Source organism: Harmonia axyridis, chromosome 3, assembly GCF_914767665.1.
Source record: "Harmonia axyridis chromosome 3, icHarAxyr1.1, whole genome shotgun sequence".
NCBI classification, from domain to species: Eukaryota; Metazoa; Arthropoda; class Insecta; order Coleoptera; family Coccinellidae; genus Harmonia; species Harmonia axyridis.
Window position 1 is genome coordinate 6,929,187 of NC_059503.1, and position 24,174 is coordinate 6,953,360.

The window sequence follows — 24,174 nt, forward strand, 5'->3', positions numbered from 1 at the left end:
TGAAATTGCTTTTTCTTCCAATTATTAGAAGATCGTTAACAATTCATCTACTGGTAAAATTGTATTAAAACAATAAAATAGGTTGTACAATTTCCTATAAGACCAAGAATTGTATATTTGCTGATATTGAAAAACCTCGCAGCTGAGAAGTGGAGGGGCATATCTTCGACGAGTTGGATGACAATACTTTTAGCTTTCAAATTATGGTTATCATCTTCTATTTGATGAAGAACGTACAGAAAATGTTCAGCCTTACTAGTCACCGAAGCGCAAAGCAGAATAATAAAAATGATTCCAATCTGAAAAAAAAATCAAAATGCTCTTTTCTACCGAACCCATGCCGCAAAAACTTACCAGAATTATTATTATATTTATAAACATTACAGTGATTACATCAATTTCCATAGAGTTGTATTTGATACTTGATATGATCAAATTCAAAACGGACAACCATTCGAGAATACAAAAGAGATTCAGAAAAACCATGTGATATCCAAATATGTCATTAAAGAACTGAACTACGTCGTAAATGATTCTATAGCACTTCATAAATTCACTATAAGAATTGTAAGGTTGTATGAACTTGACATTAGAGTCCTCTTCTCCAATTTTTGAGGGTGTCAATCCTTCCAGAAAAGCATGCAACTTCGTCAGACCATTCCTTATCCTTGTCACTATCAAGTAAACAAGAACAATCATATAACAACCATAGACTTTTTGTATGTGTAAGAAAAAAAAGCATCTAGAATGGGAGCAAAATATCCATAACATAGACGCATTGGTAATGGTTATAATAACAGTTATAAAACAAATATCGATGTACACATGACCTAATATTCCTGAGTCTATAGAAGCACAATACGAGATCAATTGATTTTCAACAACATTCAAGTATTTGTTCATCGATTTCCATTTCTTATGCTGAGTGAAGTTGATGAAGAAAATTGTTAGAGTTATATCCATTGTAAGTACAGCTACATCCAGTAATTCTATGAGGAATTTTATGAATAAACCCTCCACATAATAATCACCAAGAACCAACCACACAAAATAAGCGAATTGCCATAGCATAAGGAGGATAATAAAAGACGTATAAATTTTGAAGTGATGGGTTTTCTTCCCACGTTTTCGACATATATGTTGCTCATTTCTTGGGCATATACCCAAAATGGTTCCAAGGAGAAAGAAATATGATAAGAACTTCTTGTTCATGCTTGATGCTTGCCGCGTTATTGAACTATTTTCGTTACCTACGTGTGAATTCGAAAGAAGCAAGTGAAGCGTTAAAAAACAAGCAATCAATATAATGACAGTTTATCACGCTTCAAAAACTCATTTGTAAATTTCTCTGGGTGTTGAAAACCAATTCAATTATACTGTTTTTTACAAACTTATTCAAAGGTAAAGAATTTTAAGAAATGTTTAACATAATCGTCAAAATGATTGATTCTGGTTCATTAGTTCCAATAATGATTATTTAAAATCGTCCAAGATATTTAACACTCACAAAATTCGTAATTTCTAAATGTGCACCTTTTTGAGGTAGGAGCCTCAATAACTCGATCCATGAATCAGCGTACTGAATAAAAAAATGTCTTTTGCATTTTTAATTTTTTATTTTTGCTGGTAATAACATTCTTGTTTATACCTACAAAACTAAATCAACTACGATTGGAAACTTGTATTCTGTTATTCACGACTATTATTACTCATTATTATTTGCTGCATTCCATTCATTCACTACAGCTGCGATGTTGGCAACTGTGTCAGCAACATCAAAAGCATCTTTAACCTGTAAAATATAGCAATATAAACATATTTTGTTTTTTACATGACACAAGAGTGTTTAAATTCTGGAATAGTTATTTCCCTAATTCTGTGGCAAATCCGCGCATTCTTCCATACCTTATATAACAAATTCGTGCGGGAAGATCTCAGTTTCACACAAATTCCATTATTGGATTTCATTATTTTATGTTGGTAGTCGGAACTCTACTGTCAATGATGATTAGTTCAATGATGGGAATACATATTCTATTAATTCCAATGAAAATCAGGGAATTAGAAAAAATAACATATAATACTAGAAAAGAATAGTTATTTATAATACAAGTGCAGAAGGCGTTGATATTCTTCCACGAGTTCAAAATTCAAAAACGAGCCACGAAGTGGCGAGTTTTTGAATGAACGAGTGGTAGAATGAGCCTTCTGTACGAGTATTATACATTATTTTCTCTAATTCATTGCATTTTTATTGAAATTAATGAAATATTTCCATAAATATCATTTAGTGATTTTTGCATTGAAAAATGTTGGTTGGCAGAACTGATTTATTTAGGGCAAATTTCAAATTTGAACGATGAATTGACCATATTCACCGTCGCCATATTGTTATGCGACAATACCAACTATTGAGTTTACTAGAAAAATTCCACAATATAAAGTTTATAATTGTGGTTTATGTGTAAATTCCGGAGTACCTTTTCTGGCTGCTACGCCAGATAGGCTTGTTTGGGACAATATTTCGCAAAAATTTCACCTTTTGGAAATAAAAACATTAGTGAAAGGTAGTTTTATATACAAATTAACTGTGGCCGAGTGTATAAATGAAGGTTTCGCTCTATTTTTGGAAATAGTTATTGGAAGAATAATCTCTTTGACTGATAGTATTTTTGATATAAGCGGTATTTCTCTAGTAAACTCAATATTTCTCCGTTGGGAACACTGGGTAGTTGGTATTGTCGCACATTAATATGGCGACGGTGAATATGGTCAATTGACCATATTCACCGTCGCCATATTGTTCTGCGACAATACCAACGACCCAGTGTTCCCAACGGAGAAATATTGAGTTTACTAGAGAAATACCGCTTATATATATATAAGAAATAGAAAAATACCACTAATATCAAAATTAATATCAGCCATAGAGATTATTCTTCCACTGATTATTTACAAAAATGGAACGAAGCCTTCATTTATAAACTCGGCCACGGTTAAATTGTTCATAAAACCACCTTTCACTAATGTTTTTATTTCCAAAAGGTGAAATTTTTGCGAAATATTGTCCCAAACAAGCCTATCTGGCGTAGCAGCCAGAAAAGGTACACATAAACTTCACTTAAAAACTTTATATAGTTGAATTTTTCTAGTAAACTAAATATTTCTTCGTTGGGAACATTGGGTAGTTGGTATTGTCGCACAGCAATATGGCGACGGTGAATATGGTCAATTGACAGATAAAGCCGTGGCGGAAAGTTCGGAGTACCAACATATAATAAAGAAAAATAACCATGAAAACTGTGCGTTTCTGATATATTCTCGCACGATTTTGTTCTAAAACATGTGGAAGAATGAACGGAATAACCACAGAATTATAGAGAATAGTTATTTATAATACAAGTGCATGTATTATATCTAATAGTTATTTATAATACTTACAAATGCAGAAGGCATTGATATTTTCCAAGAGTTCAAAATTCATTCAAAAACGATGCACAAAGTGGCAAGTTTTTGAACGGGGTGTTGAATGAATGAATTTTCTCTAATTCGCTGAATTTTTATATGAATCAATGAAATATTTCCATAAATAGTTCAGTGATTTTTGGATTGAAAAATGTTGGTACGCAGAAGTGTATAATAAATTCGACAGATAAATCTGTGACCGTAGAGTTCCTAGTACCAACATAGAATAATGAAATGTAACAATGATATCTGTGTAAAATTGAGATATTCCCGCACGATTTTGTCCTCTAAAATATGACAGAATGAACGGATTTGCCACAGAATTAGAGGAATTATCTTTGTTAAATTCGAATTTGGATCTCAAAACTCTTTTATAGTGGATTTCACAATTGAAATGTGTAGAATTGAAATATCGAATGAAGAATCCACAGCTTTTCTCGAAAATTAGTAGTGTTTTTTGCATAATAGCTACAGAAATAAGAGGAACAGGATTTATGAGTTTTGAAGAGAAAAATCAAGAGAAACACTTCAAAAAAGCTATTTCTCGAAAACTTGATAAAGCTCAATCATTAAAGAAAAAATTTGTATTCATTCTAGAAATACAATATTTTTTATCACAAAATTCTTTTTCTTATAGTTTCGAAGTAATAAATTTTTCAATTTTTTTTCGGATTTTAAAATAGATTACCCCGGGATCGAATCTCACAGCTGAATATCAATTGATTTTTTTTCATATTTTTTCACGTTTCGAAATATTTTGAGAAAATAATTAAATATTGTGTAAAATTAGCGGTTTTTTATTCAACTTACATGTTTCCATTTTAGCTTTGGTTTTGGTCTTGAACCTGTTTTCTGCAACACAAATTTGACAGATAAATATGTGACAGGAGTTCCGAAAATCAAAATGTTATAATGAAATGTAACAATGAAATTGACAGATGAGTCCGTGACAGTAGAGTTCCGACTACCAACATAAAATAATGAAATATGAACATAAAATCTGTGTGAAACTGAGATATTCCCGCACGAATTTGTTCTATAAGGTATGGCAGAACGCACGGATTTGCCACAGAATTAGAAGAATTAGCTTTGTTAAAATCAAATTTAGATCTTAAAATCCTTATAGTTGATTTTGAATATATTTCTAATCAAAAATGATTTAATATAATTTGACTACGGATTCGTCATTAGTGAGTCAAACCTTGTTGGTTGAGTCCCGGCTCAAAATTCGAAAATAACAGTCATTTTGATGAAATACCTGAAAGTTTTGGATGAACTTGAAAAATATAGCACGTAATTCGCATAAAAAATGTCGAATGCACTTGAAATATAAATTTTTTATTGGTTTTTTAATTTCAATGAAAATATTTAGAACAGAAATTTCAACTACTTCTGAAATTTTCACAGTTGAAATTTTTAATGTATAGAATTAAAAATCGAATAAAAAAATTAACACTGCCTTTTGCGTGAAATCTGCTACAGAAATTGGAGAAATGGGGATTAATAATTTTCAGGAAGAAAATCAAGGAAACATTCTTAAAAAAATAATTTCTCGGGAATTTGAATTAGCGTAATCATGAAATGAAAAATATGTATTCTGTGGATGATTCTAGCTAGAATAATTTTCTACCACAAAATCCTTTCTCTTACAGTTTCAACATCATGAATTTTTCAATTTTTTTTCGGATTTTGTAACGGATGACGCCTGGTTCGAATCTCACCGCTCAATATTCATTGCAATTTTTTTCCATACTTTTTCACATTTCGAAATATTCTGAGAAAATAATTAACCATAATGTAAAATTAGTGGTTTTTTATTCAACTTACAAGTTTCCATTTCAGTCGACGACGAGGTTCTGGCGCTGGTTCTGGTCCTGGTTCTGGTCCTGGAGCTGGCTCAGGATTTGGATAAGCGGAACTCAGAGCGAAAAGCCCAAGAAAAAGAGCGAAAACGAACAAAAACTTGAAATTCATCGTGAACTTTTAGAAAGTCTGTAATGATGAATTCAGACCTGGAAATTCTGTTTTATACTCTCAATTTTGCTTTTATTTTTCCTCGTTCCGGTTTTTTTCGCAACAAACTGTTATCAACACTTCATTTACAACATATGTCAACACACTTATTTCTGAAAACTTACAAAGTGTACCAAAAAACTCATCAAAACTAAAAATTGATCTATTAAGTGAATGATTCTCTTGTAATCGCCCTAATCTTTACCTAATTAGAATGAAATAAAATTGATATTCCACAAGGATCTGTCCATGGTTCAGATAGTAAAATATACGTACTTAACCAAAACTGAAAATGGATGTTTTTTTTTAGCAGATGACTCTATAAAGTGATTCGTAGTTCCAACTCAGCGCAATGTTAATTTGTGTCCAGTAAAGGCATGTTTCTATAGTGTGCATTATTATACAGAATGAAGCAACGAACCGGGTTTTGAGCTGAATACTTTTCGAACAACCCTACAGGGTGGCCACTTTTTCAATGGGATTGTGTTGGTAACTTTTGAGCCATAAGAGTTAGAAGGTCGGTCAAATGGAGAAAAAGTTGCATGCATAGAAGCATTGTAGAGCAGTTCAAACAAATCGAGATTATCAGGGCCGGTTATTGAGATATCATAAGAAAAGTAAATTTTGTCATTTTGATTTTTCTTAATTTCCCACTTTATTTCAAATATTATCAAAAAATGTTACAGGAATTTTTCATTCGACAGTAAATTATCCTCAATTTGACTTAATCAGATTTCGTATCCAACGTTTCGTACTCTCTGGGCCACCCTCAACCTCTTTTTTTTTCAATACGGACCTGCATATTTTATGACACTTTTCGAAATAACGAAATTCAACGATCTATCTTACAATATCATTTAAAGTTGATTTTCAGGTGATTTTGACCCTTATCCAGATTTCTTGGTGGGTATGTAAGAAAAAACAAGTCTATCAACGATATCAATGTTCTCAGCCAAATTCAATTGAACCCACACAAAAATAAAAATCGAAAACTGTGGCCAGTAAATGCAATTTATCAAAAACTGCTGTTAATAAAATAATCAAGAGACGCGAAAACAATGACTTTAAATTTGAATACCAAGCCTTTCAAAAATTATATCGTAATAATCTCAAAATGAAGTTCGATTATCTAATTTGTTTCAAAGGAACATATGACAAATCCAATAACAGTGAGAGAAAATTGAGAATGTATTGAAGGAGAAGGAGACAAAATAAGCAAATGTATAAGAAATATGGGTTCCAGAATAGTAAAGTGCATTTTACAAAATGGTGGACATTTCAAACACTTACTTTATTAATTTTCATTTACTTTCGAATAATCATTTGATTTTTCTCTCATTAGATGATAGTTTCGTTTAATTATTATGAATTGAAATATGTTAATAATTATTACTTGATTCTTGCTTTGATTCTAATATGTTTCATTCTGTTCAAGATGAGTAAGTTGATTTTCCTATCGAAATGTATTGCATATTGTTAATTAAACTAAAGGTACCTAATTGTAATACAGATTCGACCCAAAGAAAATTGGATAAGGGTCAAAATCACCGGAAAATCAACTTTGATTGACATTGTATGATATGTCGTTGAATTCAGCGTTAAAAGTTATTTCGAAAATTGTCATAAAATATGCAGGTACGTATTGAAAAAAATGAGGTTGAGGGTGGCCCAGAGAGTACGAAACGTTGGATACGAAATCTGATTAAGTCAAATTGAGGATAATTTACTGTCGAATGAAAAATTCCTGTAGCATTTTTGATAATATTTGAAATAAAGTGGGAAATTGAGAAAAATCAAAATGACAAAATTTACTTTTCTTATGATATCTCAATAACCGGCCCTGATAATCTCGATTTGTTTGAACTGCTCTACAATGCTTCTATGCATGCAACTTTTTCTCCATTTGACCGACCTTCTAACTCTTATGGCTCAAAAGTTACCAACACAATCCCATTGAAAAAGTGGCCACCCTGTATAACATGAAACGTGGGATGTGGTCAACCGGAAAATCCCAATGGTTGACCAATGTTTTATCATTCTAATAAAGACGCCTGATAAAATGAAGGATTATGCAATTATTGAAAAAATGTTCTTAACCAGATAGCACATATTCATGTTAGGTAATCCATAGGAATAATGGTTGTTCTATGAACGTCCAAGAGAACCGGGTACCACCAAAATGGTCATGTTTAAGATATACAGTGTGTCAGTTGGAACCCTCACCCTCAATATTTAATAGTAATAATAATAAATTGCCTTAATTCAACCCCATGCGAAATCAGAAGAAATGGAAAAGATGCATAGCTGTTAATATGATAATGAATTTATGTGCGATCTTCAAAAAATGTTTAACATTATCATGAAAATGATTGATTCTGGTTTTATTCGACACCATCGAGTTTTCGTAGTTTCCAAATGTGTACCTTATTGAGGTAGGAGCCATAATAACACGATTCATGAATTTTGAGGGCTGGAATCAGCGAACTAAATAAAAAAATTTGTCTTTTGCATATATTTATTTAATGTTTCATTTTTGCTGATAAAAACATTCTGGTTTATACCTACAAAACTATAAATCAACTACGATTGGAAACTTGTATTCCGTTATGTACTACTTTTCAAAAGTAATTTTTGTTCATCCCCACCATATTCCTGCGATGTTGGCAGCTGTGTCAGCAACATCTAAACCTCGTTGAATCTGTAAAATATAGCAATATAAACAAAAATTTTTTTTTTACATGACACAATAGTGTTTAAATTCTGGAATAGTTATTTCTCTAATTCTGTGACAAAACCGCTCATTCTGCTATACCTTATAAAACAAATTAGTGCGGGAATATCTCAGTTTCACACAGATTTTATGTTCATATTTTCTTATTTTATGTTGGTAGTCGGAACTCTACTGTCACGGGCTCATCTGTCAATACGCTCTATTAGTGATGACTTCACATACCGCCATTTTTGGGTCTACTGTCAGTGTTCGTAATCCAAACAAATAAATTGTCATTCAAATTAGTACGTTGTCGTTGAAGAAATTGGCTTATTTTGATGAATAAGATTATTTAAGGAACGATTTTACTATTTATTGATAGACAGAAGGAACGAGATTAATGCCAGTAAGTTCGAACTTGAAGTTCAACTAATAAACACGACTTTTTACAAAATCTGGGGAATGATACAGGATTCAAACTTACTGCTATTAACCTCGTTCCTTCTGTCTATCAATTAATATTGAAATCGTTCCTCAAATACTCTTATTTATGAAAATAATCCAATTCCTTCAACGTCACTGTACTAATTTGAATGACAATTTATTTGTTTGGATTCTGAACACTGACAGGAGAACCAAAAATGGCGGTGTATGACGTCACACTAATAGATCGTATTCAGCAAAAGTTAGTTGGCAGTATTGTTTTCTGTATCATAAATTCTACAGATAAATCCGTGGCAGGAGAGTTCCGAGTACCAACATATAATAATGCAATGTAACAATGATATCTGTGTAAAACTGAGATATTCCCGCACGATTTTGTCATATAAAGTATGACAGAATGAACGAATTTGTCAAAGAATTAGAGAACTCCCTATTAATTTGGATCTCAAAACCCGTTTAGTGAATTTTTAATATAATTCTAATCCGAAATTGTACCAAGCATAGCGGCACTTTTGTTCTTGAATATCTTCTGATTCTGGTTACGCTATCCACATTTTGCGTGGAATTTTATATTGTAATTTCTCATCTCAATGATAAATTTCTTCTCTATCGTATCGCTAGGTTTGGAAATATCATGAAAACAAATTCTGAACGGCCATATTCACGAAACCTCTAGTCGGATTTCGCTCATTAACAACCGCGGTATTCAATATTCGAATATAAATTGAAAATTTCAATTTTCTAGCTCTTTCCGTTCGAGAGTTATCATGTTTTCGGCTGGAATCTACCGGACTGACAGAATTGAATTTGACCACGGGATTAGCAAGCAATTCATAGAAAAAATGGCGAACGCACTTACACTTTTTATTGGTTTATTATTTTCAATGAAGACCTTTAGAATAAAAACTTCAACTACTCCTGAAATTTTCACAGTTGAAATTTTGAAATGTAAAGAATTAAAAAATCGAATAAAAAATCTGTCGTCCAGAGATTTTCTTTTTGCAGAAATTATAGAAACAGGAATTATAAATTTCGAAGAAAAAATCGAGGAAACACATTTTAAAAAAACAATTTTTCGGAAACTTGAATTAGCACAATCATGAAATCAAAAATATTTTGTGTGGATGATTCTAAATACAATAATTTTTACCACAAAATTCTCTCTCTTATACATAGTTTCGAAGTTAGGAACTTTTAAATTTTTTTTCAGATTTTGAAACGGATGAACCCTGGTTCGAATCTCACCGCTGAGTATTCATTGCAATTTTTTTCCATACTTTTTCACATTTCGAAATATTTTGCGAAAATAATTAACCATAATGTAAAATTAGTGGTTCTTTATTCAACTTACATGTTTCCATTTCACTCGACGACGAGGTTCTGGCGCTGGTTCTGGTCCTGGTTCTGGTCCTGGAGCTGGCTCAGGATTTGGATAAGCGGAACTCAGAGCGAAAAGCCCAAGAAAAAGAGCGAAAACGAACAAAAACTTGAAATTCATCGTGAACTTTAAGACAGTCGGTACTGATGAATTCAGACCAGAAAAATCTGCTTTTATACTCTCAATTTTGCTCTTGTTTTTCCTCCTTCCGGCTTTTTTTTCGTAACTACCTGTTATCAACACCTCATTAACAACATATTTCAACACACTTGTTTTGGAAAACTTACAAAGTGTACCAGAAAACTCATCTTCCCCAACAAACATTTATCTATCAAGTGAATGGCTCTCTTGTAATCGTCCTAATATTTAATCTAATTGAATTGAAATAAAATTGGTATTCCACAAGGATCTGTTCATGGTCTAAACCGTAAAATATACGTAACCAAAACTGAAATTGGATGTTTTTTTAGCAGATCACTCTACAAAGTAATTCGTTGTTTCAACTCAGCGCAAGATTTTCTTGTGATTATCTAGTAAAGGCATATTTCTAGCGTGTATTATTATACAGAGTGAAGCAAGAAACCGGTTTTTCAGTTGGATACTTTTCGAACAACCCGAAAACAGGAGATGTGGGATGTGGTCAGGCGGAAAATCCCAATTGTTGTCAAATATTTTATCATTCTAGGACAGATGCCTGATAAAATAAAAGAATTATGCAAGTGTTGAAAAAATGTACTTAACCAGATAGAATAGATTTAATGTTGTCTCATAGGAGTATTGGATGTTCTATGCTCTAAAGACACCCCAGTGGTCATCCTAAATAATAATAATAATAATAATAATAATAAAGTTTTATTGATCCATCATTCACAAATCAAATTGTATTGGACATGTCAAAGGCAAAATAATATTACAAATTTACAAACTGAAACAACAATCCTTTTGATGAGAATTATGAAAAAAGAATAACACACACAAATCCCAAAAGCCCCTAGCCATCAAAATTAAATTAATTATATAAAATAATTTCATTATAATGTATCTGTGAAAAAAACTCTGAATTCTGAAACATCATAAAAAACCTCTGACCTAAGTATATTGATCAGTTTTCTTCTGAAAACACTTAAAGTAGTGGCATTTCTTATTTCAAGAGGCAGTAAATTGAAAAAATAACATCCTGCATACTCGGGAGTTTTTTTATATGTTTGATAAGTAAATCTACTCAATTTTAGTTGATTGCCTCCTCTGGTGTTATATTCATGTCTATCGCCGACTTTTTCGATTTCATTCCTCTTTTTGTACGTACGACAGAGTACCTTCAGTAGATATATACACGAGAATGTAAGTATGCCTTCCCTCTTGAATGTTTCTCTGCAAGATTCCAACGGCTGTAGGTTGAACATGAGGCGAATTATCCTTTTTTGGGCAATGAAAACTCTTTTACTTTCAGTTGCATTGCCGTATACTATTATATTATAACTAATTCTTGAGTAAATTAGTGCATAATAATCGCTCATTAGTCCTTGTTTGTTCAAAGTTTGTTTTAAGTTTAACAACGCATAATAACCACTATTTAATTTCTTGCATACCTCTTCCACATGATCCATCCAGTTAAGCTAACTATGCAAACGTACTCCCAAAAAGTAAAAAGTAAAGATATGAACTACCCTCAATACTTCAACCCTCATGCAAAACCTAACAAACTGCTAAGAATAAGAATTTTGTGCCCACCAAAATTCGTTCAACAGTCATGGTGAAAATAATAACATCAAAAGTATAGGGTGTTTTTATCGAGGTATATAACTTTAAGTTGGCATTAGTGTTCAAGATGGCGACCGATTTAACAGCTGTCAAGTGATTTATTCTTAGTTTGGTTTGGCAATTCATCATGAATAGACTCACGCCTGAACAACGCTTGCAAATAGTGCAATTTTATTTCGAAAATAATGGTTCTGTGCGGAATACGTATCGCGCACTACGTCCATTTTATTTTGTTTAGCGATGAAGCGCACTTCTGGTTGAATGGCTACGTCAACAAACAAAACTGCCACATTTGGAGTGAAGCTAATCCTCAAGTGTATGTCGAAACACCGTTACATCCAGAAAAACTGACTGTTTGGTGCGCTTTATGGGCTGGTGGAATCATTGGTCCATACTTCTTCAAAAACGATGATGGCCAGAACGTTACAGTCAATGGTGATCGGTATAGAGCCATGGGTACTAACTTTTTCATTCCTGAATTGAACAACCATGAAGTCCAGGAGCTGTGGTTCCAACAAGGCGGCGCAACATGTCACACAGCTCGTGCCACAATCGATTTATTGAAAGCCACGTTTGGTGACCGCCTAATTTCACGTTTTGGGCCTGTGAATTGGCCTCCAAGATCTTGTGATTTAACACCGCTAGACTACTTTCTGTGGGGCTATGTAAAGTTATTGGTCTATGCGGATAAGCCACAAACCCTTGACCATTTGGAAGACAACATTCGCCGTGTTATTACCGATATACGGCCACAAATGTTGGAAAAAGTCATCGAAAATTGGACGTCCAGATTGGACTACATCCGAGCCAGCCGAGGCGGTCATATGCCAGAAATCATATTTAAAATGTAATGCCACAAGATTATCTTGCGGATAAATAAAATTCATGTCAATCGAATAATCCATCGTTGTTTTATTGCAATTTAAAGTTCTATAGCTCTAAAAAAAGCACCCTTTACCTATTTTGGCATTTCCAAAGCTCAAATCGATAACCAGAAATGGTTATAACCCTGAGTAAGATCCATTTGTCGAAACTAATTCCATTCAAACATGAAACAGTTACCGTTCAGTAAAGTTGAATAGAACCATTTCAATATAAATTTTTTTCGCATCAATGCGTTGATTATATACACTTATATCGATGATGGTTTCACCGCAAAGCATTCCTCGAGATTGCCTAGAAGAGAAATGATCACCAAAAGCCGTAATAACCACCAGAAAATCTTCTACTTCTTGATGCAAATCGGAATTGGTTTTGGGTCTGTCCCTTGGGTATATTTGGACCGCATGAGTTTTACAAAACGGATGATAACTAAGGGCATGGCCACCTTTTTTTGTCTTGCATATTGTGGGAATTTCATTATTAAATTGGTGCTGCTTCCTCCAGATTTTGACATTTCTGGATTGATTGATGTGATAAGGTGAGACCTAAGAGTAATAAACATAGATAGAGGGAGAATATGTCATTTTCAGTAAGCCAATTTTGTCCCCAACATGAACTATCAAATTTGACAAGAAACGCGCGTAAATGAAAACATATCAGTGATACGATATTTCTCTCAATTCGCGAGTTTCTTCACCAAGAACGCACTTTTTAGGTCCCATAGTGAATCGATGTTTCATATCAACTCAAAATATATTGAAATAAATGCCTCATTTTATCAGAAATTCAGAAAACAAACTTCTAGCGCGCCAAGCGATGTGAAGCAATCGACGACACTAGGAGAGCAAAAGTTGCCAAACCTTGGATTTCAACAGGTAGATACAGAAAATAATAAATATTCTGCTTATTATTAATTCGACAATAAGGAAAAATATCAGATTCCAAATATTCAAATTTGCATATTTAATCGGAACTTACTCAAATAAATATATTTCATTAAATATAATATACATTCATAACAATATAGTAAAATTGTGGATTTGAAAATATATCACAATCCGACAACGTAATCTAACCATGTTAGGGACATGTAAAAATTGCGTATACTTCCTCTATCTATATTTATTACTCTATGGGAGAGACTACTTTGGAAAGAAAGGCATAACCTCATCTATGACATAATTCAATAATCGCATCCTGAATAAGAAAAACATACTTTCATCCAAAAAAAAAAAAATATTGAGAAGGACCCTGAAGCTTTTGAACTTTCGTTGATTGATGCGTTGAATTTTTATATTCCGAATTTTCCTTCTGTGGTTCAAGAGTTATTCGAAATATTACAGGGTGTCCCAAATTCGATGCTCACTGAAAGCATCTCGAAAACAATAAGAGAAAAAATCTTCAAGGACCACGTGCTCTTTTTTCGAAATAATCAGATATCAGAAAGCAGATCATAGATATCTAGATTCGTTCTCAAGTTACCAGACGTTTCTGAAAAATGACTGTTTCGAATATTTCGCTATATCTTGGTTTCTGTTCGAGATATTCGAAAAATTCTGAAACGTTTTTATCGGTAATTTTTTTGGTTAACATGGTACTCGTAACAGATCATAGAAATTAATTACCATTTTAGAGATATAGAGCAAAGTTGGTGTTTCTTAAATGGGACACCCTATATTTTTCAACGCAGTTTTTTTGTCCACAGATTTGACGAAAACCATCCCGTTATCGGTTTTTCAAAAATGTTATCCGTCTCTAAGATTTTGAGTTTTTTGCCTCGAAATATCTATGATTTGCTTTCTGATATTTTATTATTTATAAAAAAGAACTCGGGATTCCTTGTAGTATTTTCTCCAAGTGAGCATCGAATTTAGGACACCCTGTACAGACAAATATGGTTCACTCATAATTTGGCGAAGAGTTTCCAGCCAATTTAAAAGATTATCTGAAGATTTTGTGTTTCATCTCAGAAGCACTGATGTGACTCAATGTGACACTGAGTATTCCCTGCCATATACACCTTCATCTCCATAGTGGAGCATGTATGATTTTTCGAAGTTCATAACATTATATATCATATCATGAAGTTCGTACGCAAACAGTCTATATAAGATATTATTTTTTTAATGTCTATATCTTCCTATTAAAATTGTAACATCTTTTCAGAATTGCAATATGCTCAGTTTTTATCTACTTGGGTTTCCATTTATTGACAAGAACAAAGGAATGGGAGACTTTGCTGGATGGTTTGGAAGAAATATCAAATTCATTCGTATTATATCCAAAAAAAATCAGTTGGGTAAACTTTGCTAGCATTAAGCCTGTCCTTGGATTATTATTTTTGGTTCCTTTTATTGAAAGTTGGGATACTGCTTGGATAATTTACAAAAGCATAATCTTTGTATCTGCAACATTACAAGCCTACTATTTTATCATTTTTATTTTCCACATTCTGGAAACGTACAAATGGAAGTTGAAGGAAATGAATTCGATAATGAAAAAATCTAGGAGCATCTTGACTCAAAACATCATATCCGAGAGTTTTTTCGATGAACAAATTGATCATTTAATTTTGATGAAGAGGTCAAATAGAGACTTCAATAAACTAGGTGGAGAATTTATCATCAGATATATTGTTGTATTCTGCTTCAATTTGTTTCACTGTGTGGTGCAATGTGAATACTCGTATATTTTAACCGTGATTGCTTTTTTGGTGAGTGAAAAAAATATTATTGAAACATATCATAGCTACATTTTGTAAGAAAAATTCTATATTGGATGTTTTTCATTAATTTGATTGCACAAATGAGTTTAATTTGTCAGTTTTGGGCCGAAATTTTATAAAAAAAAATTCGCTTTTTGTTGACTACTGCCAATAATCCAATAAGAAGTTGTATTTTGAATTTCCCCCTGTCTGGGCAGCCGTCACTTTTCAAGCTATCATATTTTGACATTTGACAATTAAAACTACGTCATTACTAGAAATGGAACGATACACACGCTTCAACAACGCATTGAAATTGTTGAATGCACTACGAAAATGGTGAAAATGTTGTTATGCAGACGAAGCTTTCTCTAGTTCTCGAGGAAAACTCTGAATTTTTTATTCGATATTCGCATTTTACATTTTCCAGAAAGTTTGGGTTTACTACAATTCATTTATTTATTGAAATAATAAACGAATTAATGAGAATTATGATTTTTGAATTATTTCCTTTTCATTTCAGCCAGGTTTGACTTTCTTGATCATTGAATGTGAGGAAGTAATGCTGTTGAGTGAAAAGCTGTTGCAGCAGATTATTTGGAATTTACAATATCAAATAACCCACAACAAGAAGTTCGACTCAAAAAATGTAAAAGCTTTGATCAAATTCAGGAATGCTCTGAAATTATATAAAATGGAATTCTCTTGCAATGGCTACATTAACTTGGATCACCAGTTGATACTTAAAATAATAGAAATGATTACTACAATTATCATAATAAAATGTCAAATGCCCAAATGAAAATAAAAAATTTGTTCCTCAAATACACTTATTTATGAAAATAAGCCAATTCCTTCAACGACACCGTACTAATTTGAATGACAATTTATTTGTTTGGATTCCGAACACTGACAGGAGAACCAAAAATGGCGGTGTGTGACGTCACACTATTAGAGCGTATAGTCATCCTAAAGATATACACCACCCTCACTATTTCAAACCCCATGCAAAATAAGAAAAAAGGCAAGAAAACTCTGCAAAAAACACCCATTAAAATGCATATTGGTCAGAATCATGATTTTTTGGACCACTCGAGATCTCGAGAGATAATGAACAGATTTTTTCAAATTTTAGTTTTGTATTCTGCACATTCCAATACCTAACAAACTGCTATAGCAATAAGAATGTTTCACCCACCAAAATTCGTTTAGCAGTCATGGTGAAAATAATAACAGCAAAAGTACCTATTTTGGCATTTCCAAAGCTCAAATCGATAACCAGAGATGGTTATATCCCTGAGTAAGATCCATTTGTCGAAACTAATTCCATTCAAACATGAAACAGTTACCGTTCAGTAAAGTTGAATAGAACCATTTCAATATAAATTTTTTTCGCATCAATGCGTTGATTATATAGGTACACTTATATCGATGATGGTTTCACCGCAAAGCATTCCTCGAGATTGCCTAGAAGAGAAATGATCACCAAAAGCCGTAATAACCACCAGAAAACCTTCTACTTCTTGATGCAAATCGGAATTGGTATTGGGTCTGTCCCTTGGGTATATTTGGACCGCATGAGTTTTACAAAACGGATGATAACTAAGGGCATGGCCACCTTTTTTTGTCTTGCATATTGTGGGAATTTCATTATTAAATTGGTGCTGCTTCCTCCAGATTTTGACATTTCTGGATTGATTGATGTGATAAGGTGAGACCTAAGAGTAATAAACATAGATAGAGGGAGAATATTATGTCATTTTCAGTAAGCCAATTTTGTCCCCAACATGAACTATCAAATTTGAAAAGAAACGCGCGTAAATGAAAACATATCAGTGATACGATATTTCTCTCAATTCGCGAGTTTCTTCACAAAGAACGCACTTTTTAGGTCCCATAGTGAATCGATGTTTCATATCAACTCTAAATATATTGAAATAAATGCCTCAATTTATCAGAAATTCAGAAAACAAACTTCTAGCGCGCCAAGCGACTTGAAACAATCGACGACACTAGGAGAGCAAAAGTTGCCAAACCTTGGATTTCAACAGGTAGATACAGAAAAAAATAAATATTCTGCTTATTATTAATTCGACAATAAGGAAAAATATCAGATTCCAAATATTCAAATTTGCATATTTAATCGGAACTTACTCAAATAAATATATTTCATTAAATATAATATACATTCATAACAATATAGTAAAATTGTGGATTTGAAAATATATCACAATCCGACAACGTAATCTAACCATGTTAGGGACATGTAAAAATTGCGTATACTTCCTCTATCTATATTTATTACTCTATGGGAGAGACTACTTTGGAAAGAAAGCATAACCTCATCTTTGACATAATTCAAAAATCGCATCCTGAATAAGAAAAACATACTTTCATACAAAAAAAAAAAAAATTGAGAAGGACTCTGAAGCTTTTGATCTTTCGTTGATTGATGCGTTGAATTTTTATATTCCGAATTTTCCTTCTGTGGTTCAAGAGTTATTCGAAATATTACAGGGTGTTCCAAATTCGATGTTCACTGAAAGCATCTCGAAAACAATAAGAGAAAAAATCTTCAAGGACCACGTGCTCTTTTTTCGAAATAATCAGATATCAGAAAGCAGATCATAGATATCTAGATTCGTTCTCAAGTTACCAGACGTTTCTGAAAAATGACTGTTTCGAATATTTCGCTATATCTTGTTTTCTGTTCGAGATGTTCCAAAAATTCTGAAACGATTTTATCGGTAATTTTTTTGGTTTATATGGTACTCGTAACAGATCATAGTAATTAATTACCATTTTAGAGATATAGAGCAAAGTTGGTGTTTCTTAAATGGGACACCCTATATTTTTTAACGCAGTTTTTTTTGTCCACAGATTTGACGAAAACCATCCCGTTATCGATTTTTCAAAAATGTTATCCGTTTCTAAGATATTGAGTTTTTTGCCTCGAAATATCTATGATTTGCTTTCTAATATTTTATTATTTAGAAAAAAGAACTCGGGATTCCTTGTAGTATTTTCTCCAAGCGAGCATCGAATTTAGGACACCCTGAACAGACAAATATGGTTCACTCATAATTTGGCGAAGAGTTTCCAGCCAATTTCAAAGATTATCTGAAGATTTTGTGTTTCATCTCAGAAGCACTGATGTGACTCAATGTGACACTGAGTGTTCCCTGCCATATACACCTTCATCTCCATAGTGGAGCATGTATGATTTTTTGAAGTTCATAACATTATATATCATATCATGAAGTTCGTATATAGTCTATATAAGATATTATTTTCAATGTCTATACCTACCTATTAAAATTGTAACATCTTTTAACATCTTTAACATCTTTTCAGAATTGCAATATGCTCAGTTTTTATCTACTTGGGTTTCCATTTATTGACAAGAACAAAGGAATGGGAGACCTTACTGGATGGTTTGGAGGAAATATCAAATTCATTCGTATTATATCCAAAAAAAATCAGTTGGGTAAACTTTGCTAGCATTAAGCCTGTCCTTGGATTATTATTTTTGGTTCCTTTTATTGAAAGTTGGGATACTGCTTGGATAATTTACAAAAGCATAATCTTTGTATCTGCAACATTACAAGCCTACTATTTTATCATTTTTCTTTTCCACATTCTGGAAACGTACAAATGGAAGTTGAAGGAAATGAATTCGCTAATGAAAAAATCTAGGAGCATCTTGACTCAAAACATCATATCCGAGAGTTTTTTCGATGAACAAATTGATCATTTAATTTTGATGAAGAGGTCAAATAGAGACTTCAATAAACTAGGTGGAGAATTTATCATCAGATATATTGTTGTATTCTGCTTCAATTTGTTTCACTGTGTGGTGCAATGTGAATACTCGTATATTTTGACCGTGATTGCTTTTTTGGTGAGTGAAAAAAATATTATTGAAACATATCATAGCTACATTTTGTAAGAAAAATTCTATATTGGATGATTTTCATTAATTTGATTGCACAATTCAATTTAATTTGTCAGTTTTGGGCCTACATTTTTTAAAAAGAAAAAATTTGCTTTTTGTTGACTACTGCTAATTATCCAATAAGAAGTTGTATTTTGAATTTCCCGCTGTCTGGGCAGCCGTCATTTTTCAAGCTGTCATATTTTGACATTTGACAATTAAAACTACGTCATTACTAAAAATGGTACGATACACGCTTCAACAAAGCATTGATGTTGTAGAATGCACTATGGAAATGGTAAAAATGTTGTTATGCAGACGAAGCTTTCTCAAAAACTAGTTCTCTCTAGTTCTCGAGGAAAGCTCTGAATTTTTTATTCGATATTCGCATTTTACATTTTCCAGAAAGTTTGGGTTTACTAAAATTTATTTATTTATTGAAATAATAAACGAATTAATGAGAATTATGATTTTTGAATAATTTCCTTTTCATTTCAGCCAGGTTTGACTTTCTTGATCATTGAATGTGAGGAAGTAATGATGTTGAGTGAAAAGCTGTTGCAGCAGATTATTTGGAATTTACAATATCAAATAACCCACAACAGGAAGTTCGACTCAAAAAATGTAAAAGCTTTGATCAAATTCAGGAATGCTCTGAAATTATATAAAATGGAATTCTCTTGCAATGGCTACATTAACTTGGATCACCAGTTGATACTTAAAATAATAGAAATGATTACTACAATTATCATAATAAAATGTCAAATGCCCAAATGAAAATAAAAAATTTGTTCCTCAAATACACTTATTTATGAAAATAAGCCAATTCCTTCAACGACACCGTACTAATTTGAATGACAATTTATTTGTTTGGATTCCGAACACTGACAGGAGAACCAAAAATGGCGGTGTGTGACGTCACACTATTAGAGCGTATAGTCATCCTAAAGATATACACCACCCTCACTATTTCAAACCCCATGCAAAATAAGAAAAAAGGCAAGAAAACTCTGCAAAAAACACCCATTAAAATGCATATTGGTCAGAATCATGATTTTTTGGACCACTCGAGATCTCGAGAGATAATGAACAGATTTTTTCAAATTTTAGTTTTGTATTCTGCACATTCCAATACCTAACAAACTGCTATAGCAATAAGAATGTTTCACCCACCAAAATTCGTTTAGCAGTCATGATGAAAATAATAACAGCAAAAGTACCTATTTTGGAATTTCCAAAGCTCAAATCAATAACCAGAAATGGTTATATTCCTGAGTAAGATCCATTTGTCGAAACTAATTCCATTCAAACATGAAACAGTTACCGTTCAGTAAAGTTGAATAGAACCATTTCAATATAAATTTTTTTCGCATCAATGAGTTGATTATATGTATACACTTATATCGATGATGGTTTCACCGCAAAGCATTACTCGAGATTGCCTAGAAGAGAAATGATCACCAAAAGCCGTAATAACCACCAGAAAATCTTCTACATCTTGATGCAAATCGGAATTGGTATTGGGTCTGTCCCTTGGGTATATTTGGACCGCATGAGTTTTACAAAACGGATGATAACTAAGGGCATGGCCACCTTTTTTTGTCTTGCATATTCTGGGAATTTCATTATGAAATTGGTGCTGCTTCCACCAGATTTTGACATTTCTGGATTGATTAATGTGATGAGGTGAGACCTAAGAGTAATAAACATAGATAGAGGGAGAATATGTCATTTTCAGTAAGCCAATTTTGTCCCCAACATGAACTATCAAATTTGACAAGAAACGCGCGTAAATGAAAACATATCTATGATACGATATTTCAATCAATTCGCGAGTTTCTTCACAAAGAACGCACTTTTTAGGTCCCATAGTGAATCAACGTTTCATATTAACTCAAAATATATTAAAATAAATGCCTCAATATATCAGAAATTCAGAAAAGAAGCGCACCAAACAACGTGAAATAACCGATGACACTAGGAGAGCAAAAGTTGCCAAACCTTGAATTTCAATAGGTAGATACAGAAAATAATAAATATTCTGCTTATTATAAATTCGACAATAAGGAAAAATATCGGATTCCAAATATTCATATTTGCATATTTAATGGGGAATCACTCTAATAAATATATTTCATTCAATATCATATTCATTCATAATGAAATTGTGGATTTGAAAATATGTCACAATCCGACAACGTAATCTAACCATGTTGGGGACATGTAAAAATTGCGTATACCTACTTCTTTTATCTATGTTCATTAGTCATTACTCTATGGGAGAGTCTACTTTGGAAAGTAAGGCAAAACTCATTTTTGAAATAATTCAAAAATCGCATCTTGAATACGAAAAACATACTTTCATCCAAAAAACAAAATTGAGAAGGGCCCTGAAAGCTTTTAAACTTTCGTTGATCCATGCATTATATTTTTATAATCCGAATTTTCCTTCTGTGGTTCAAGAGTTATTCGAAATGTTACAGGGTGTCCCAAATTCGATGCTCACTGAAAGCATCTCGAGAACAATAAGAGAAAAAAATCTTCAAGGACCACGTGCTCTTTTTTTGGAAAAAATCAGATATCAGAAAGCAGATCATAGATATCTAGATTCGTTCTCAAGTTACCAGACGTTTCTGAAAAATGACTGTTTCGAGTATTTCGCTATATCTTGGTTTCTGTTCGAGATATTCGAAAAATTCTGAACCTTTTTTATTGGTAATTTTTATGGTTTATATGGTACTCGTAACATATCATAGAATAAATGAATTACCATTTTAGAGAGCAAAGTTGGTGTTTCTTAAATGGGACACCTGTATTTTTCAACGCAGTTTTTTTGTCCGCAGATTCGTCGAAAACCATCCCGTTATCGGTTTTTCAACAATGTTATCCGTTTCTAAGATATAGAGTTTTTTGACTTGAAATATCTATAATTTGCATTCTGATATCTTATTATTTCGAAAAAAGAACTAGGGATTCCTTGTAGTATTTTCTCCAAGTGAGCATCAAATTTGGGACACCCTATACAGACAAATATGGTTCACTCATAGTTCGGCGAAGACTTTCCAGCCAATTTCAAAGATTATCTGAAGATTTTGTGTTTCATCTCAGAAGCACTGATGGGACTCAATGTGACACTGAGTGTTCCCTGCCATATACACCTTCATCTCCATAGTGGAGCATGTATGATTTTTTGAAGTTCATAACATTATATATCATATCATGAAGTTCGTACGCGAACAGTCTATATAAGATATTATTTTTTTAATGTCTATACCTACCTATTAAAATTGTAACATCTTTTCAGAATTGCAATATGCTCAGTTTTTATCTACTTGGGTTTCCATTTATTGACAAGAACAAAGGAATGGGAGACTTTGCTGGATGATTTGGAAGAAATATCAAACTCATTCGTATTATATCCAAAAAAAATCAGTTGGGTAAACTTTGCTAGCATTAAGCCTGTCCTTGGATTATTATTTTTGGTTCCTCTTATTGAGAGTTGGGATACTGCTTGGATAATTTACAAAAGTATAATCTTTATATCTGCAACATTACAAGCCTACTATTTTATCATTTTTCTTTTCCACATTCTGGAAACCTACAAATGGAAGTTGAAGGAAATGAATTTGATAATGAAAAATTCTAAGAGCATCTTAACCCAAAACATCATATCCGAGAGTTTTTTCGATGAACAAATTGATCATTTAATTTTGATGAAGAGGTCAAATAGAGACTTCAATAAACTAGGTGGAGAATGTATCATCAGATATATTGTTGTATTCTGCTTCAATTTGTTTCACTGTGTGGTGCAATGTGAATACTCGTATATTTTAGCCGTGATTACTTTTTTGGTGAGTGAAAAAACTATTATTGAAACAAATCATAGCTACATTTTGTAACTTTTGTGAGAAAAATTCTAGAATTGTAGAATGCACTACGAAAATGGTGAAAATGTTGTTATGCAGACGAAGCTTTCTCAAAAACTAACTCTAGTTCTCGAGGAAAGCTCTGAATTTTTTATTCGATATTCGCATTTTACATTTTCCAGAAAGTTATAGGGTTTACTAAAATTTATTTATTCATTGAAATAATAAACGAATTGATGAGAATTATGATTTTTGAATTATTTCCTTTTCATTTCAGCCAGGTTTGACTTTCTTGATCATTGAATGTGAGGAAGTAATGCTGTTGAGTGAAAAGCTGTTGCAGCAGATTATTTGGAATTTACAATATCAAATAACCCACAACAAGAAGTTCGACTCAAAAAATGTAAAAGCTTTGATCAAATTCAGGAATGCTCTGAAATTATATAAAATGGAATTCTCTTGCAATGGCTACATTAACTTGGATCACCATTTGATACTTAAAATAATAGAAATGATTACCTCAATTATCATAATAAAATGTCAAATACCCAAATGAAAATAAAAAACTTGTTTCCGCCCGGGATCGAACCGGGGACCTTCCGCGTGTTAGGCGGATGTGATAACCACTACACCACGGAAACTTGAATATATTGTGAGCACATTTAGCTTTTGAATCACATTAATTTAGTATACACTTGCTATTTGTATTTATGCTAAATAGTAAATACATAAATATTAAATATTACTTTCATTTTCGAAATAATTAAAATATTTTACAAACGACGCGACGCACCTAAACATTTTCTCTGCAACTTGTAAAGTACGTAGATGTTATGATGGTTGCCAAGCTCTATGTTTATTCTTCAAAGATGAAAAACCACTCTGGGAATACCTTTCTTTGAAAATAGAATAGAATAACTTATTCCATACTTAAACGCTCAGAACATTAATAATCTATCTATATGCTAAGCTTAAACGGGAATACCTACCAGCATCAGCTAGATCTCCCAACCAAAT

The 24,174-nt window shown here is 32.5% G+C and overlaps 3 protein-coding genes and 1 non-coding gene across 10 annotated transcripts; 2 read left to right on the forward strand and 2 right to left on the reverse strand.

Annotated features, from left to right (window-relative positions):
- Nucleotides 1–47: 47 nt before the first annotated feature.
- LOC123676012 (inactive angiotensin-converting enzyme-related protein-like) lies at nt 48–10,340 on the reverse strand. 6 transcript variants are annotated; one of them, XM_045611646.1, is made up of 4 exons: nt 9,984–10,181; nt 4,276–4,317; nt 355–1,792; nt 48–299 (listed from the first exon to the last, which is right to left on the reverse strand). In XM_045611646.1, the coding sequence occupies exons 3-4, from the start codon at nt 1,210–1,212 to the stop codon at nt 48–50; spliced, it is 1,110 nt and encodes a 369-aa protein (XP_045467602.1). In that variant the 5' UTR covers nt 1,213–1,792; nt 4,276–4,317; nt 9,984–10,181. The 6 variants fall into 6 exon arrangements, with proteins under 6 accessions (XP_045467602.1, XP_045467601.1, XP_045467604.1 ...); XM_045611645.1 differs by lacking the exon at nt 9,984–10,181 and adding an exon at nt 5,293–5,489; XM_045611648.1 differs by lacking the exon at nt 48–299 and adding an exon at nt 5,293–5,339 and having other exon boundaries at nt 1,606–1,792; nt 10,043–10,340.
- On the forward strand, nt 831–16,173 carry LOC123676014. 2 transcript variants are annotated; one of them, XR_006746843.1, is made up of 3 exons: nt 831–964; nt 14,820–15,366; nt 15,881–16,173. XR_006746843.1 is itself a non-coding variant. In XM_045611653.1 (2 exons), exons 1-2 carry the CDS (start codon nt 15,136–15,138, stop codon nt 16,157–16,159), a joined length of 510 nt encoding a protein of 169 aa, XP_045467609.1. In that variant the 5' UTR covers nt 14,826–15,135; the 3' UTR covers nt 16,160–16,173. The 2 variants fall into 2 exon arrangements, 1 of the variants encoding a protein (XP_045467609.1); XM_045611653.1 differs by lacking the exon at nt 831–964 and having other exon boundaries at nt 14,826–15,366.
- Nucleotides 16,174–18,809: 2,636 nt separating this feature from the next.
- LOC123676015 lies at nt 18,810–20,082 on the forward strand. The gene is made up of 2 exons (XM_045611654.1): nt 18,810–19,258; nt 19,790–20,082. Exons 1-2 carry the CDS (start codon nt 19,028–19,030, stop codon nt 20,066–20,068), a joined length of 510 nt encoding a protein of 169 aa, XP_045467610.1. The 5' UTR covers nt 18,810–19,027; the 3' UTR covers nt 20,069–20,082.
- Nucleotides 20,083–23,725: 3,643 nt separating this feature from the next.
- Trnav-aac lies at nt 23,726–23,798 on the reverse strand. The gene has a single exon. It is a non-coding gene; the product is annotated as a tRNA-Val (tRNA).
- Nucleotides 23,799–24,174: the final 376 nt, after the last annotated feature.